General features: G+C 51.1%; 1 protein-coding gene across 1 annotated transcript; it reads left to right on the top strand.

Moving 5' to 3' along the window:
- Positions 1-258: 258 nt before the first annotated feature.
- LOC138750232 (integrator complex subunit 3-like) lies at positions 259-10,396 on the top strand. The gene is made up of 5 exons (XM_069912357.1): positions 259-422; positions 2,726-2,826; positions 3,480-3,552; positions 3,774-3,927; positions 9,876-10,396. Exons 1-5 carry the CDS (start codon positions 268-270, stop codon positions 9,948-9,950), a joined length of 558 nt encoding a protein of 185 aa, XP_069768458.1. The 5' UTR covers positions 259-267; the 3' UTR covers positions 9,951-10,396.
- The last annotated feature ends 1,447 nt before the right edge of the window (positions 10,397-11,843 follow it).

The raw sequence follows: 11,843 nt of genomic DNA, 5'->3' as shown, positions 1-11,843 counted from the left end.
AACAGAAATTGATAGATTCTTGATAAGCCAGGGCATCAAAGATTGTGGGAAGAAGACCAGACATTGCAGCTGAGTGGGAAAATGGATGGCGGAGCAGACTCAATGGGCTGAATGGCCTATTTCTGCTCCTGTGTTTGGGAGTACGGGCCAAGCACAGGCAGACGAGGCTTGTTTAGACGAACACGGAGTGGTCGGATAGTCTTTTCTGTATGTCTTGCGTAATGCTCTCGCCCTCCATTCCCCTGAAACCCTAGGCCCACTGAGGAGATGGTGAGGATGGTGATGAGCCGGCCTTGCCACGCAGATGACCACTTCACCACCAGCATCCTGCGGCAGTGGTCCATGAAGTATGACGACTCACTGGCGGAGCAGATCAAGGCCCTCCTCATCAAGAACAACAGCCTCCCCCGCAAGCGACAGAGGTGAGAGGAAGGATGGGTGGCAAGGGGGAACCTCGGTGGGGCCCGACCTCCAGAGGGTGTGGGGGAAGCAGGCAACCTCTCACTACCAGGGACGTTATACTGGCAAGTTGGAACCTGACGCCATCTCTGCACGGCAGGCATCTGTGGTTGGGTTGAGACTCAGTGAGAATCTTGTTTTGCTTCAAAAGTGGCCACTTGGCCCATCAGGTCAAGGCTGCCTCCCAAAAGAACAATCCCATTAGTCCTGACACCTCTCCTCTCATTTCCCCATACTCACCATCTCTGGTTGGCTCACACCACAGGGGCTTCCTCAGTGTGAGGTGGGGAGGGTTTACATGGGCTAGCATGACATCATGGGCCGAAGGGCCTTTCCCATGCCGTAATGTTCTACCCTCCTCTTTGCTGCACCAAGGAGTCATTTGTATTTCCTTCACCAGGATCCATAAAACACAGTGGTGCAGAAGCAGGCCCTTTGGCCCTTCTAGTCTGTGCTAAACTATTTTTTCTGCCCAGTCCCACTGACCATATCTGCATACCCCTCCAGTCCATGTACCTATCCAAATCAAAATCTAGCCTGCATTTACCATTTTGGCTGGCAGCTCATTCCCCATTCCCACCACTCTCTGTGTGAAGAAGTCTTCTCCCCACCCCCCAATGTTCCCTTTAAACTTTCTCTTAATCCATTACCTCTAGTTTTTAATCTCACCAACCCTCAGTGGAAAAAGCCTGTTTGCATTTACTCTATACCCATCATAATTATGTGGACCTCTATCAAGTCTTCCCTGATTCTTCTGCACTCCATTGAATAACGTCTTAACCTTTCCCTGAAACTCAGTTCTTCCAGTGCTGGCAACGTCTTTGTAAATATTCTATGAACCTTTTCAACCTTATCGATATCCTTCCTGTGGTTATGTCATCAAAACTGCACACAAGACTCCAAATGAAGCCTCTTGTACAACTTTACCATAACTCCTATACTCAGTGCTTTGATTTATGATGTGGGAGGGAACCAGAGCACCTGGGGTGGAGGGTGGAGGAGAAGCCCAGACTGTTAGGGTGAATGGGCGAACCACACAAGCACGCATGCTCACAGAGACACAAAAACACAGGGAATGCTCACAGAAAGACTCGTATACACACATCGACAAACACACACGCAATTTACATAGACTTCTTGGGACTTTACTGGTATGAAGAGTCTCTAACATCCCGGCAGCGGTCATTCTCACAGGAACGGCCAAAACAGCAAATCTCCATTTCTGACCACGGGTTCGGACGGCACACTGGCAGTGCGCCATAACTATGTCATATTCATTGGCCCCTTGGTCACAGAATGCCTGCAGTTCAGTTTAGACACAGGAAAAATGTCGGAACTGGAATGGCACCCATATTCTGAGCTTTTTACTCGGCATGCGTTCCGGGGAAATGGGAATACTTCCCCGGAATGCAGTGGCTATGTAAAAAAAAACATAACTGCCTATACAAACGATCCCCACCTCCGGCACTGAGTCCATGTGTGTCCATGCAGGAGTGTGTGTGCATGGTGTAGAGTCTGCATGTTCTTTTTATTATCCTGTGTGTTTCCCCCACCGTGGGTACTTAGGTATCCTCCCACACCCCAGGTCACTGTGCATGACCCGTTCCGTCTGGGTTGGGCAGGGGGAGAATCGTAGGAGGGGTGGGATAGGGTGGTGGGTTCATTGGAGGCTAGGTACCGGGGAAACCAGTGGGATTGATGAAAACACTCAGTGGCAGCAAAGAAGAGCAACCTCTGATGTTCCATGGTGAAACCGCCCTGGGAACCGCGTCACATCTGGGTCCGGTTGACTGGTACGTGGGGGTGGTGAGGGTGAAGGGGATTGGTGGGAAAATGGAGCCGAGGGCTTGTCCTGCTCCCGATATTCACTTTTTCACCTGGATCAATGGACAGGTACCGCAGCCGCTAGCGAGGGGTGTGTGAAAGCCTGCACTGTCACCACGGGGGGGGGGGGGGGGGGGGGGGGGAGTCAGAAACACAGGACACCCCTCCACCACTGCACCTTTGCAGCTGGGTTTGTATTCAGACAATCCCCAGGGTGAATGTCAGTGGCGCTGCGGTGGGAGATGATGAGGTACTGCCATCTGGTGGGAGTAGGGATATCGGCAGCAGTCCCATCCAGGCCTGTCGTCAAAGATCAGATCTGTCCCCGCCAGTCACAAACATCCTAGCAGCCGATGCTCTATCAGTTCCGCCCATTTGTGAATAATCCTGTGAGGTGTACTCTGTTAAAAACACTTTAATTCATCGCACTTTGTCTTCCCAGCCTGCGGAGCTCGAGCAGCAAGCTGGCACAGCTAACGTTGGAACAAATCCTGGAGCATCTGGCCAACCTGCGAGTCTGCCTGCTCCCTACCAAGCAGAACTGTGAGTGTAACTTTGGCCGCACCATGAATTCATGGCCCCATGATGGGAATAGCAAATCCAGGGCACGCAGTTCAAATGCAGGAAGTTTACCAGGCCATGGTCAGACGACACTGGGAGCACCGTACACAGTTCCCGTCTCCATATCCCTGGGTCAAACCTCACCGGGAGCACCATACAGTTCCCGTCTATGTATCCCTGGGTCAGACCACACTGGGAGTACTGTACACAGTTCCCGTCTCCATATCCCTGGGTCAGACCACACCGGGAGCACTGTGCACAATTTTCGTCCATGTATCCCTTGGTCAGACCACACCGGGAGCCCCATGCTCAGTTCCCATCTCTCTATACCTAGGGCAGACCACACTGGGGAGCACCATACACAGTTTCCGTCCCTGTATCCCTGGGTCAGACCACACTGGGAGCACCGTACACAGTTCTGGTCTCCCGTGGGGGTTGGGCTGGGCTGTCGGTGGGTGTGCAGGTGACTGTGGGGCTGTCATTGAGAATGAAAATTTTGATGGGGGTGGGGCTGTTGATGGAGTTGGGGCTGTCCATGAGATTGGTCTGCCCTGTGGGGTGGGTCTTTGTTGGGGTGGGGGGGTGTAAGTGGTTGCAGGGACCTGACTAATCATCTGTTGTTTTGGCCCCATCAGTTTTCGCCCAGACACCAATTCTCCAGGCACTGCAACACGTACAGGCGAGCTGTGACGAGGCACACAAAATGAAGTGAGTCTGGGGTGTGGGAGGAATCTCCCCCGGAGGAGATTGGGGAGGAATCTCCCCACAGGAGGGGTCCAATCTCCCCACAGTGTTAATGGGCAGTGGGGATCCGGGCTGAGCCGTGATGTGAACACCAAGCATCCCCTCCTGTGCACGCAGGCAGTGAACCTGGTCCTGCCCTCGCCCCTCGCTGCCTTCCCTCGATCACCACTCTCCCTCGCTCCCAGGTTCAGCGACCTGTTTGCCTTGGCTGACGACTACGAGGACTCCACCAAGCCTTCTCGGAGCCGGCGGAAGACGGCAGCCTCCAGCCCGCGGAGCAGGAAGAACGCCTCACAGCCCGTCGGCAACGACGAGGACTCCTCGTCCAGCAGTGCGTCGGTAAGATGTCCTTCGCTGGCAGCCCAAGTTCGTCGCGCCAATGGCAGGACTCCAAGCGGTCTGGATGCCCTGAGAGATCCTTGGGTCTGTGCCAAAGGACACTCAAAGCTGTTGCACAGGTTGATAATATTGTTAAGATGTATGGTGTATTAATCGTAAGATCAAGAGTTTCCTCAAAGGAAAATCATGCCTGACAAACCTCTTGCCATTTTTTGAAGAGATCACAAGGGAGATGCAGTGGATGTTGTGAATTGAACTTTCAAAAGGTCTTTGACAAGGTTCGACACATGGTTGCTAAATGAGATGAGAGCCCATCGGATTACAGGAAGGGTACTAGTATTGGCTGGTTGGCAGGAAACAGAGAGTGAGAATAAAGGGATCCTGTTCTGGTTGGCGACTGGTTACAGTGGTTTTCCACAGGGGTTGGAGCCACTTCTTTTTTACGGTTTATGTAAATGATTTGGTTCATGGAATAGATGGCTTTGTGACTAAATTAACAGATGGAAGGGTGGGTGGTACTGGGGCTGCAGGGAGACTTGTACGTCTCGTTAAGATCCCTCCCTGCTCATCCTTCTTACCTCCAGCGAGCTAAACCGCTTATTTCCAGAGTCCAGTTGGCGAGCCTCCTCTTCCCCGTCTCCTCCACTGAGGAGACCGGATCGGCACGCTAGGAGCGGCCTCGCCTGTGCCCTGCGCAGCTGCAGCTGAATCTTGTAAATTCAGTGAAACACAAAGGTCTGCAGACACTGTGATGGTAGTTAAAATAAAAAACACACAGAAATTCTGGAGGAGCTCAGCCAGTCCCGCAGCGTCCATAGGAGGTAAAGATATATCACTGACATTTCGGGCCTAAAGCCTTCCTCGAGGTGCAAGCGAAAAGCAGGCAGGTGTCAGAATGGGGAGAGATGGGGGAAAAATGAGAGGAGAAGGAGTCCAGACCAACAGATAAAAGGAGTTAATTGGAGATGATAAGAGGAGAGATGAGAAATGATTTTGGCTCTGTGAAAGGAGATGGGGAAAAGGGAAGAGAGAGAACTGAAGAAAGGAGAAGGGATGAAGATGGGGGGGAGGGTGTTAGTGGAAACTACTGGAGGTCGACATTACTGCCATCCAGTTGAAAAAAGCGTGCCCAGATGGAAGATGAGGTGCTCTTCCTTCCATTTGCAAGCGGCTTCAGTCCGGCAGTGCCCGAGCCCATGGACAAACATGTCGGCAAGGGAATGGGACAGGGAATTTAAATGGGTGGCGCTCATAAATTTGACCCTTCCAGCGATGAAGGGTCAACGGCCCAGTTGATCGCCGGTGACCCAGCTACGTGTGACTCCTGTAAGTAGTGCCAGGTCTCTCTGCATGACAGCCTGCTGCTTGCTGAGAGAGAGGGGGATGGAATTGCGTGGAATTTAGTTAACAGGATCAGCAAACCTGGCTGTGACCCAGATTTTTTTTTAACTTTGTGTATAAATGATTTGGATTATTGAATAGATGCCTTTGTGGCTGAATTTGCAGATACCAAAATAGGTGGTGTTGAGGATACAGAAAGGCTGCAGAGAGACTTGGATGGATTAGGAGACTGGGCAAAGAGGTGGCAGATGAAACACAATGTCTGTGCAGTCGTGCGCTTTGGTCGAAGAAATAGACGGGCAGACTATTACTTAGATGGTGAGAAAATTCAAAATGCAGAGGTGTTAAGGAATTTGAAGGTTGGCCTCCAGGTTGAGTCGGTGGTGAAGGAGAATGCAGTGTTGGATTTCATTTCTAGAGGGATAGCATACAAGAGCAGGGATGTGACCCTATAGGGCGCTGGTGAGACCTCACAAAGTATTGTGTACAGTTTTGAGCTTCTTATTTGAGACAAGACCTGCTGGCATTGGAGAGGGTTCAGGTTTACTGGAATTATACCAAGAATGAAAGGGTGAGCAGATGAGGAACGATGGCTGGCTCTTGGACTGCACTCATTTGACGGGGAACTTCGAATGCTGAGAGGCTTGGACAGAGTAGATGTTTCCCATGGTCGGGAAGTCTTGGACAAGTGGGCACAACTTCAGGATAAAAAGGCATCAATTTAAAACACAGATGTGGAGAAATCTCTTTAGTCAGAGGGTCGTGAGTTGGTGGAATTTGTTGCTGCAGGTGGCTGTGGAAGTGAGGTCATTGGGTTTTATTTAAAGACAAAGATTAACAGGTGGTCACGGCATCAAGGGCTACAGAGAGAAAGCCAGGGAGTGGGGCTGAGTGGGAGGAAAAACACAAAATGCTGGAAGGACTCAGCAGGTCAAACATACATAAATGACATTTCAGGCATGAGCCCTTCATCGAGGTATGAGAAAATGCCGGCAGGTGTCCGAACAAAAGAGCTGGGGGGGGCGGGTGGCAAAGGCAGGAGATGATAGGTGGAGAAAGAGACATCAGCAATGAGGGGGAGGTGGGCTGGGTGGGTAAGGGGGAAGGGAGGAAGAACTGGAAAGACAGGAAAGGGGTGAGGAAAGAAAAAGAAAACGGGTTTAGTAGAAAGCAGAAAAGTCGATGTTGAGGCCTTCTGGCTGGAGGGGGCCCAGACAGAAAATTAGGTGGTGTTCCTCCAGTCTACGGGTGGTCTGGGTGGGACAGTACATGAGGCCATGTGAGTCTAGGAGTGTGACTCAGAATTGAAATGGTTGGCTCCTGGGAGGTCTCTGTGTTGCGGATGGAGGGGAGATGCTCAGCAAAGTGATCTCTCAATCTGCGCCCAGTCTCTCCGATGTGCAGGTGCCTAACCTTTTATCCGGAATTCCGAAAACTGGCAACCTCCAAAAACTGCCGCTTTTTCAGTAGATGACATCTGTCCATCAAAGGTGGAGTTTGGCACCAAACACGACGCAATACGACTCTCTCTTAACTCCCATGTATCCCATCACAATGCCCATCCAGCGTCGCGGCGCTTTCAGTTGGCCCGGCGGTGGCTCAATGACCATCATCACTACCCATAATCCCCCATGCGGCTGAAACCAGTGCCAACGCAGGGGAACCAAGAAAGGGGCAGGTTGAGAGAGAGAGGGACAGCATTGCAACTAAGGCAGGCGGGGGGAATCAGCCAGCGCAACTCAGACGGGCAAGGGAGGAGAGAGAGACGGCAGCGCGACTCAGTCGGGCTTAAAGGGATGGAAATCAAAATGATTCTCAAATCCAGAAGATTCCGAACAACAGCAGGTGTCCGGTCCTGACAATCTCAGATAAAAGGTTAGGCAGCTTTAGAGAACACCACAGAGGGGTATACAAGTGAAATGTTGCTTCATCTGAAAGGCCTGTTTGGGGCTCTGGACCGTGGTGAGGAGGGAGGAGGCGTGAGTGCACATGTTGCACCTCCTGTGGGCACAGGGGAAGATGCCGGGCTGAGATGGGTGGGGAGGGATGAGGGCACAAGGCTGAGAGGGGAGGAGAGGGAAAAATGTGTCTGGTGTTGGGGTCCTGTAGCAAGGGCTGGAAATTCCAGTGGATGATGTGTTGGATGCGGAGGCTGGTGGGTGGGAGGTGAGGATGAGGGGAATTCTATGTTTGCTGCGTCTGGGGGCAGATGTGTGGGAAATGGAGGAGATGTAGGTGAGGGCTAAATTGATAGTGGTGGAGGGAAATCCACGTTTGTGGAAGAAGGCAGACATTTCGGAAGATCTGGACTGAAAGACCTCATCTTGGGAATGGATGTGACAGAGTCAAAGAAATTGAGAGAAGGGGATGGAATCCTTGCAGGGGACAGGGTGTGAGGAAGTATAGAGCAGGTCGTTGTGAGGGAGGGTTTGTGATATATGTCAGTGGACAGCTTTTCCCCTGAGATGGAGACCAAGAGATCCAGGAAGGGGAGAGTGTCATTTGACATGGACCAGGTGAGTTTGGGGTCGGGGTGGAAGTTGGCCATGAAGTGGATGAAGTTGGCAAGCTTATCGTGGGTGCATGAGGTGGCCCCGATGTAGTCTTCAATTTACCAGAGGAAGAGTTAAGGGGAATTTCCTGTGTAGGCTTGTAGCATGGATTGCTCCACAAAGCCCACAAGCAGGCAGGTGTAGCTGGGAACCATGGCTAGTCCTTTGATTTGGAGGAAGTGGGATGAGTTAAAGGAGATGTTATTTAGAGTGAGGACAAGTTCTGCCAGGTGGAGGCGGGTGGTGGTAGAGGGTGCTTTCAGGGGATAAAAGTACAAAGGGATTCGACATTCATCGTGAAGATGAGGCAGTCTAGAGCCTGAGTGGGGGGAGGGGTGGGGAGATGGATCACCTCATGATAAAATGGCAGAGCTGACTTGATGGGCCGATTGGGCTACTTCTCCGATATCTTGTGTGCTATGGCTGAACTGGGGTCTGGAGTTCTTCCAGTGCTCAGCAATTGAGGGCTGTGGGGAGCTGAAGCTGAGCGGTAGGGTAGGTAACTGTGGTGGTACTTAATGGCGAGGCAGGCTCAGGGGAGGAGAGGGTGGCAAATGGCCCCTTTCTTGCTCCCATTTCCTGGAGTCATTGAGCAAATGTTCCCAGGCCCAGGTGCCTTCCGCCTTCCACACAAATATCTCCCATTCTTCTGAGACTGTCAGCGGATCAGACTCCATTTTGGTGAGCACACAACGGTGGGAGATTGAACCTGGGAAATTACAGCATGGTACAAGTCCTTCAGCCCTTGATGTTGTGCCGATCTATTATATTCTTACCACTAAAAAATACATTAAACCCTTCCTCGTAACCCTGCATTTTTCTTTCATCCATGAGCCTGTCTAAGAGCCCCTAATGTTCCAGCCTTTACCACCACCCCGGCAATGCATTCCAGGCACCCACAACTCCATGTATAAAAACTTACCCCTGATGTCTCCCCTAAACTTCCCTCCCTTCACTTTGTATGGATGTCCTCTGGTGTTTGCTACTCCTGCCCTAGGAAACAAGCTTTATCTACGCCTCTCATAATATTGTAAACCTCTATTAAGTTTCCTCTCATCTTTCTTCTCTCCAAAGAGAAAAGTCTCGGCTCTGATAACCTTGTCTCATAAGACTTAATTCCATTTCAGGCAACATCCTGGTAAATCTGCTCTACACCGTCTCCATAGCTTCCACATCCTTCCTATAATGAGGCGACCAGAACTGAACACAATACTCTTAAGTGCAGTCTCACCAGAAATTTGTAGAGTTGCATCATGACCTCGCGACCCTTGAACTCAATCCCTTGATTAATGAAGCCCAGCATTCCATAGGCCTTCTTAACTATCCTATCAACCTGCGTGGCAACTTTCAGAAATGTATGGATTTGGACCCTAAGGTCCCTCTGTTCTTCCACTCTGTTGACTATCCAACCATTAACCCTGTACTCAGCTTTCTGGTTTGACCTTCCGAACTTCATCTACCCCTTTTCCGCACAACTCTGCATCCTTTCTCTATCCTGTTGTAACCTTCTGCACCATCCACAACTCCTCCAACCTTCATATCATCCACAAACATACTGCTTCTTCATCCAGGTCAGGGGTCTCCAAAGTGCTCGATATTGACCCCTGGGGGGTCGATGGGACTACCCAAGGGGGTTGATAAATGCCAGGGGGTCGATAATGCCAGGGTAGGAGGGGGGAGGTCAATTGAACTTTTGCGGTGGAAAGGAGTGGATCAACTGAAAATAGCGCCTAATGGCGGTGGTGGCCAACCTCTCATGAGAGTGGGCCTTGGTGGCCACCATTTTGAGAGTGAACGGGCGGGTGGACTGAGCGCAGATGTGTGTATTCTCTGTACCTTTGGTAGCGCCTCCTCTCCCCATCCAGCGCTGGGTATTCCATGCCTGGGGGCCGATGAGGGATCAAGTATTCCATGAAGGGGGTGAATGGTGTAAAATGTTGGGGATCCCTGATCTAGGTCATTTATAAAAATTGCCTGGATGAAAATGTAGAATAAGTCAGGCCTTGAGGAGGCATTTGTTATCAGTATTCGTGACTTGTGCCCTTTTGCCCACAGGAGGAGGAGGATGCTAAACCCAAGCCAAAAAGGAAAAGGAAATGTTCGTCAGCAGTTGGTTCTGACAGCGACTGAACTCAAGGTTACCTGCATGAGAGACAGAGAGAGAGAGAGAGAGGCGGGGAATGGTTTCCATCCACAGTGCCGATTCCACAATCCAGTTCTTGCCGCCTGAAAATGTAAACAAAAATCGACCACAGACTCGCCCGCGAGAGCGGTTGTCCTGCCACACCGTCCAGACGAGCAGACGGGGGAGGGAGAGAGAGAAAACGAGCACAGAGACGTGGAGACCGACCCCCAGCAGTGTCGGTGGAAGTCGACTGTAACTTTCAGTCAGAGCAAATGAGAGAAAAATGAGACAATTAATCAGGAAGTAAGAACTTGCAAAAAAAAACATTCTCACCGACGCAAGAGACAGTCTTGGATTCTTAAAAGTCACCAGAGTTTTTAAAAAAGGGTTTATATTCGAAGCATCCTATTTTCTTAAAAAAAATTGTAAATAAATAAACTACGTCTTATTATTTTCATTTTATTAATTTGCAGGATGCGGGCCAAAGCATGCGTTTTCAAAACATTACGAATATTGAAAGGGCTGGGTGGAGTGGTCGTGGAGAAGATGTGTCCGGTGGTTGGAGAGACCAGGACAAGAGGGCACGGCCTCGGAGCAAATGGGTGTCCCTGTAGAACGAACAGATGTTTCTTCAGCCAGAGGGGTGGGTGAAGCATTGCCACAGACAGACGTGGAGGCCGTCATTTGGGTGGCGGTCAACACAGCGCTACTACGACGCCGGCAAACCGGGGTTCGATTTGGCGCTGTCTGTAAGGAGTTTGTGCGATCTTCTCATGTCTCCAAGTGCTCTGGCTTCCTCCCACCTTTCAAAACGTATAGGGGTTAATTGAGTGGCCCAGGCTTGTGGGCCGAAAGGGCTAGTATGTTTAAATTGGGGTTGTGAGGAAATATACACCAGCCATAGTTTGAAAGGCAGGGTAGACTTGATGGGCCGAATGGCCTGATGCTGATCAGGTCTTGGGGGAGGGGGGGCACAATCGTTTTATTGGCCATACCCCTGTTGCTCTTGGGAAGAGCCTCTTCCTGTGGTCTGTGCGGGCATGGCGTTGCCAGGGCATTGAAAGCAGCGAATTGTAAAGGGTGGTGTTAGTGTGCAGGTGCTGGGGGGTGGGTTCAAATGGGGCTGGCTCGAGGACATTGACAGCAGGTACCTGGACAGGAAAGGGCGGTTAGAAAAGCCAAGTGGAGCACATTCAGGTGGTTTTGTGAGGCTGAATCGCCCCTTCGCCATGGGCGTTGTTGCTCTGGGGAAATGTCCGCAGGGGAGCCTGCGGCTGATCTTGTTTGCAGAGGAGGTGGGTTTTGGGAGGTACTGTCAGGAACCAGCAGAGACCATGGGGTTGATGCACCTAGAGGGGATGGTGGAGTCGGCGCCAGTGGAGAGGGGCTTGGTGCTGTTTGGTGTTGGATTTGCTGAGTGGAGTTTCCTTCTGACCTGTGTCTCGTTTAGGCCTGGCCCTTTGATCTGGCTCGTCAGGATCCCCAGCCTCTGACCTGTTGTTTTTCATGTGGCTGACCCACCTGTGTGTGGAAAGTGGTGCTCACCCCAGGAGATGATGGGGTCAGTGGAATGTTGGGAGTGGACGCTGGAAAGCTGAAACTAAAATAGACACTCAGAAGGTCAAGGGGGTCTGTGGTGAGAGAGGGAGTTGAAATTGGTGAACTAGGAGGTGACATAGTTTCCTTTCCCACAGATGTAACGTTTAGAAGGTTGATTTATTTGGAGATTTAAATGAATTGTAAGCTTCTGGTTAGAGGTTTCTGCTCTCTGTCACTGCTCAGTGACCCAGGGGTTAGAGAGAGGGGGGAATCAGCCAAGCTCCCTCCTCCTGCCACTGCCCAGTGACCCTGGGGTTAGAGGGGGAATCAGCCAGGATCCCTGCTCCCTGTTACTGCCA

Source organism: Narcine bancroftii, unplaced genomic scaffold (genome assembly GCF_036971445.1).
Source record: "Narcine bancroftii isolate sNarBan1 unplaced genomic scaffold, sNarBan1.hap1 Scaffold_1089, whole genome shotgun sequence".
In the NCBI taxonomy this organism is placed as follows: Eukaryota; Metazoa; Chordata; class Chondrichthyes; order Torpediniformes; family Narcinidae; genus Narcine; species Narcine bancroftii.
Note: the sequence above shows the minus strand (reverse complement) of the source record. Positions and strands in the feature narration are given on the sequence as shown.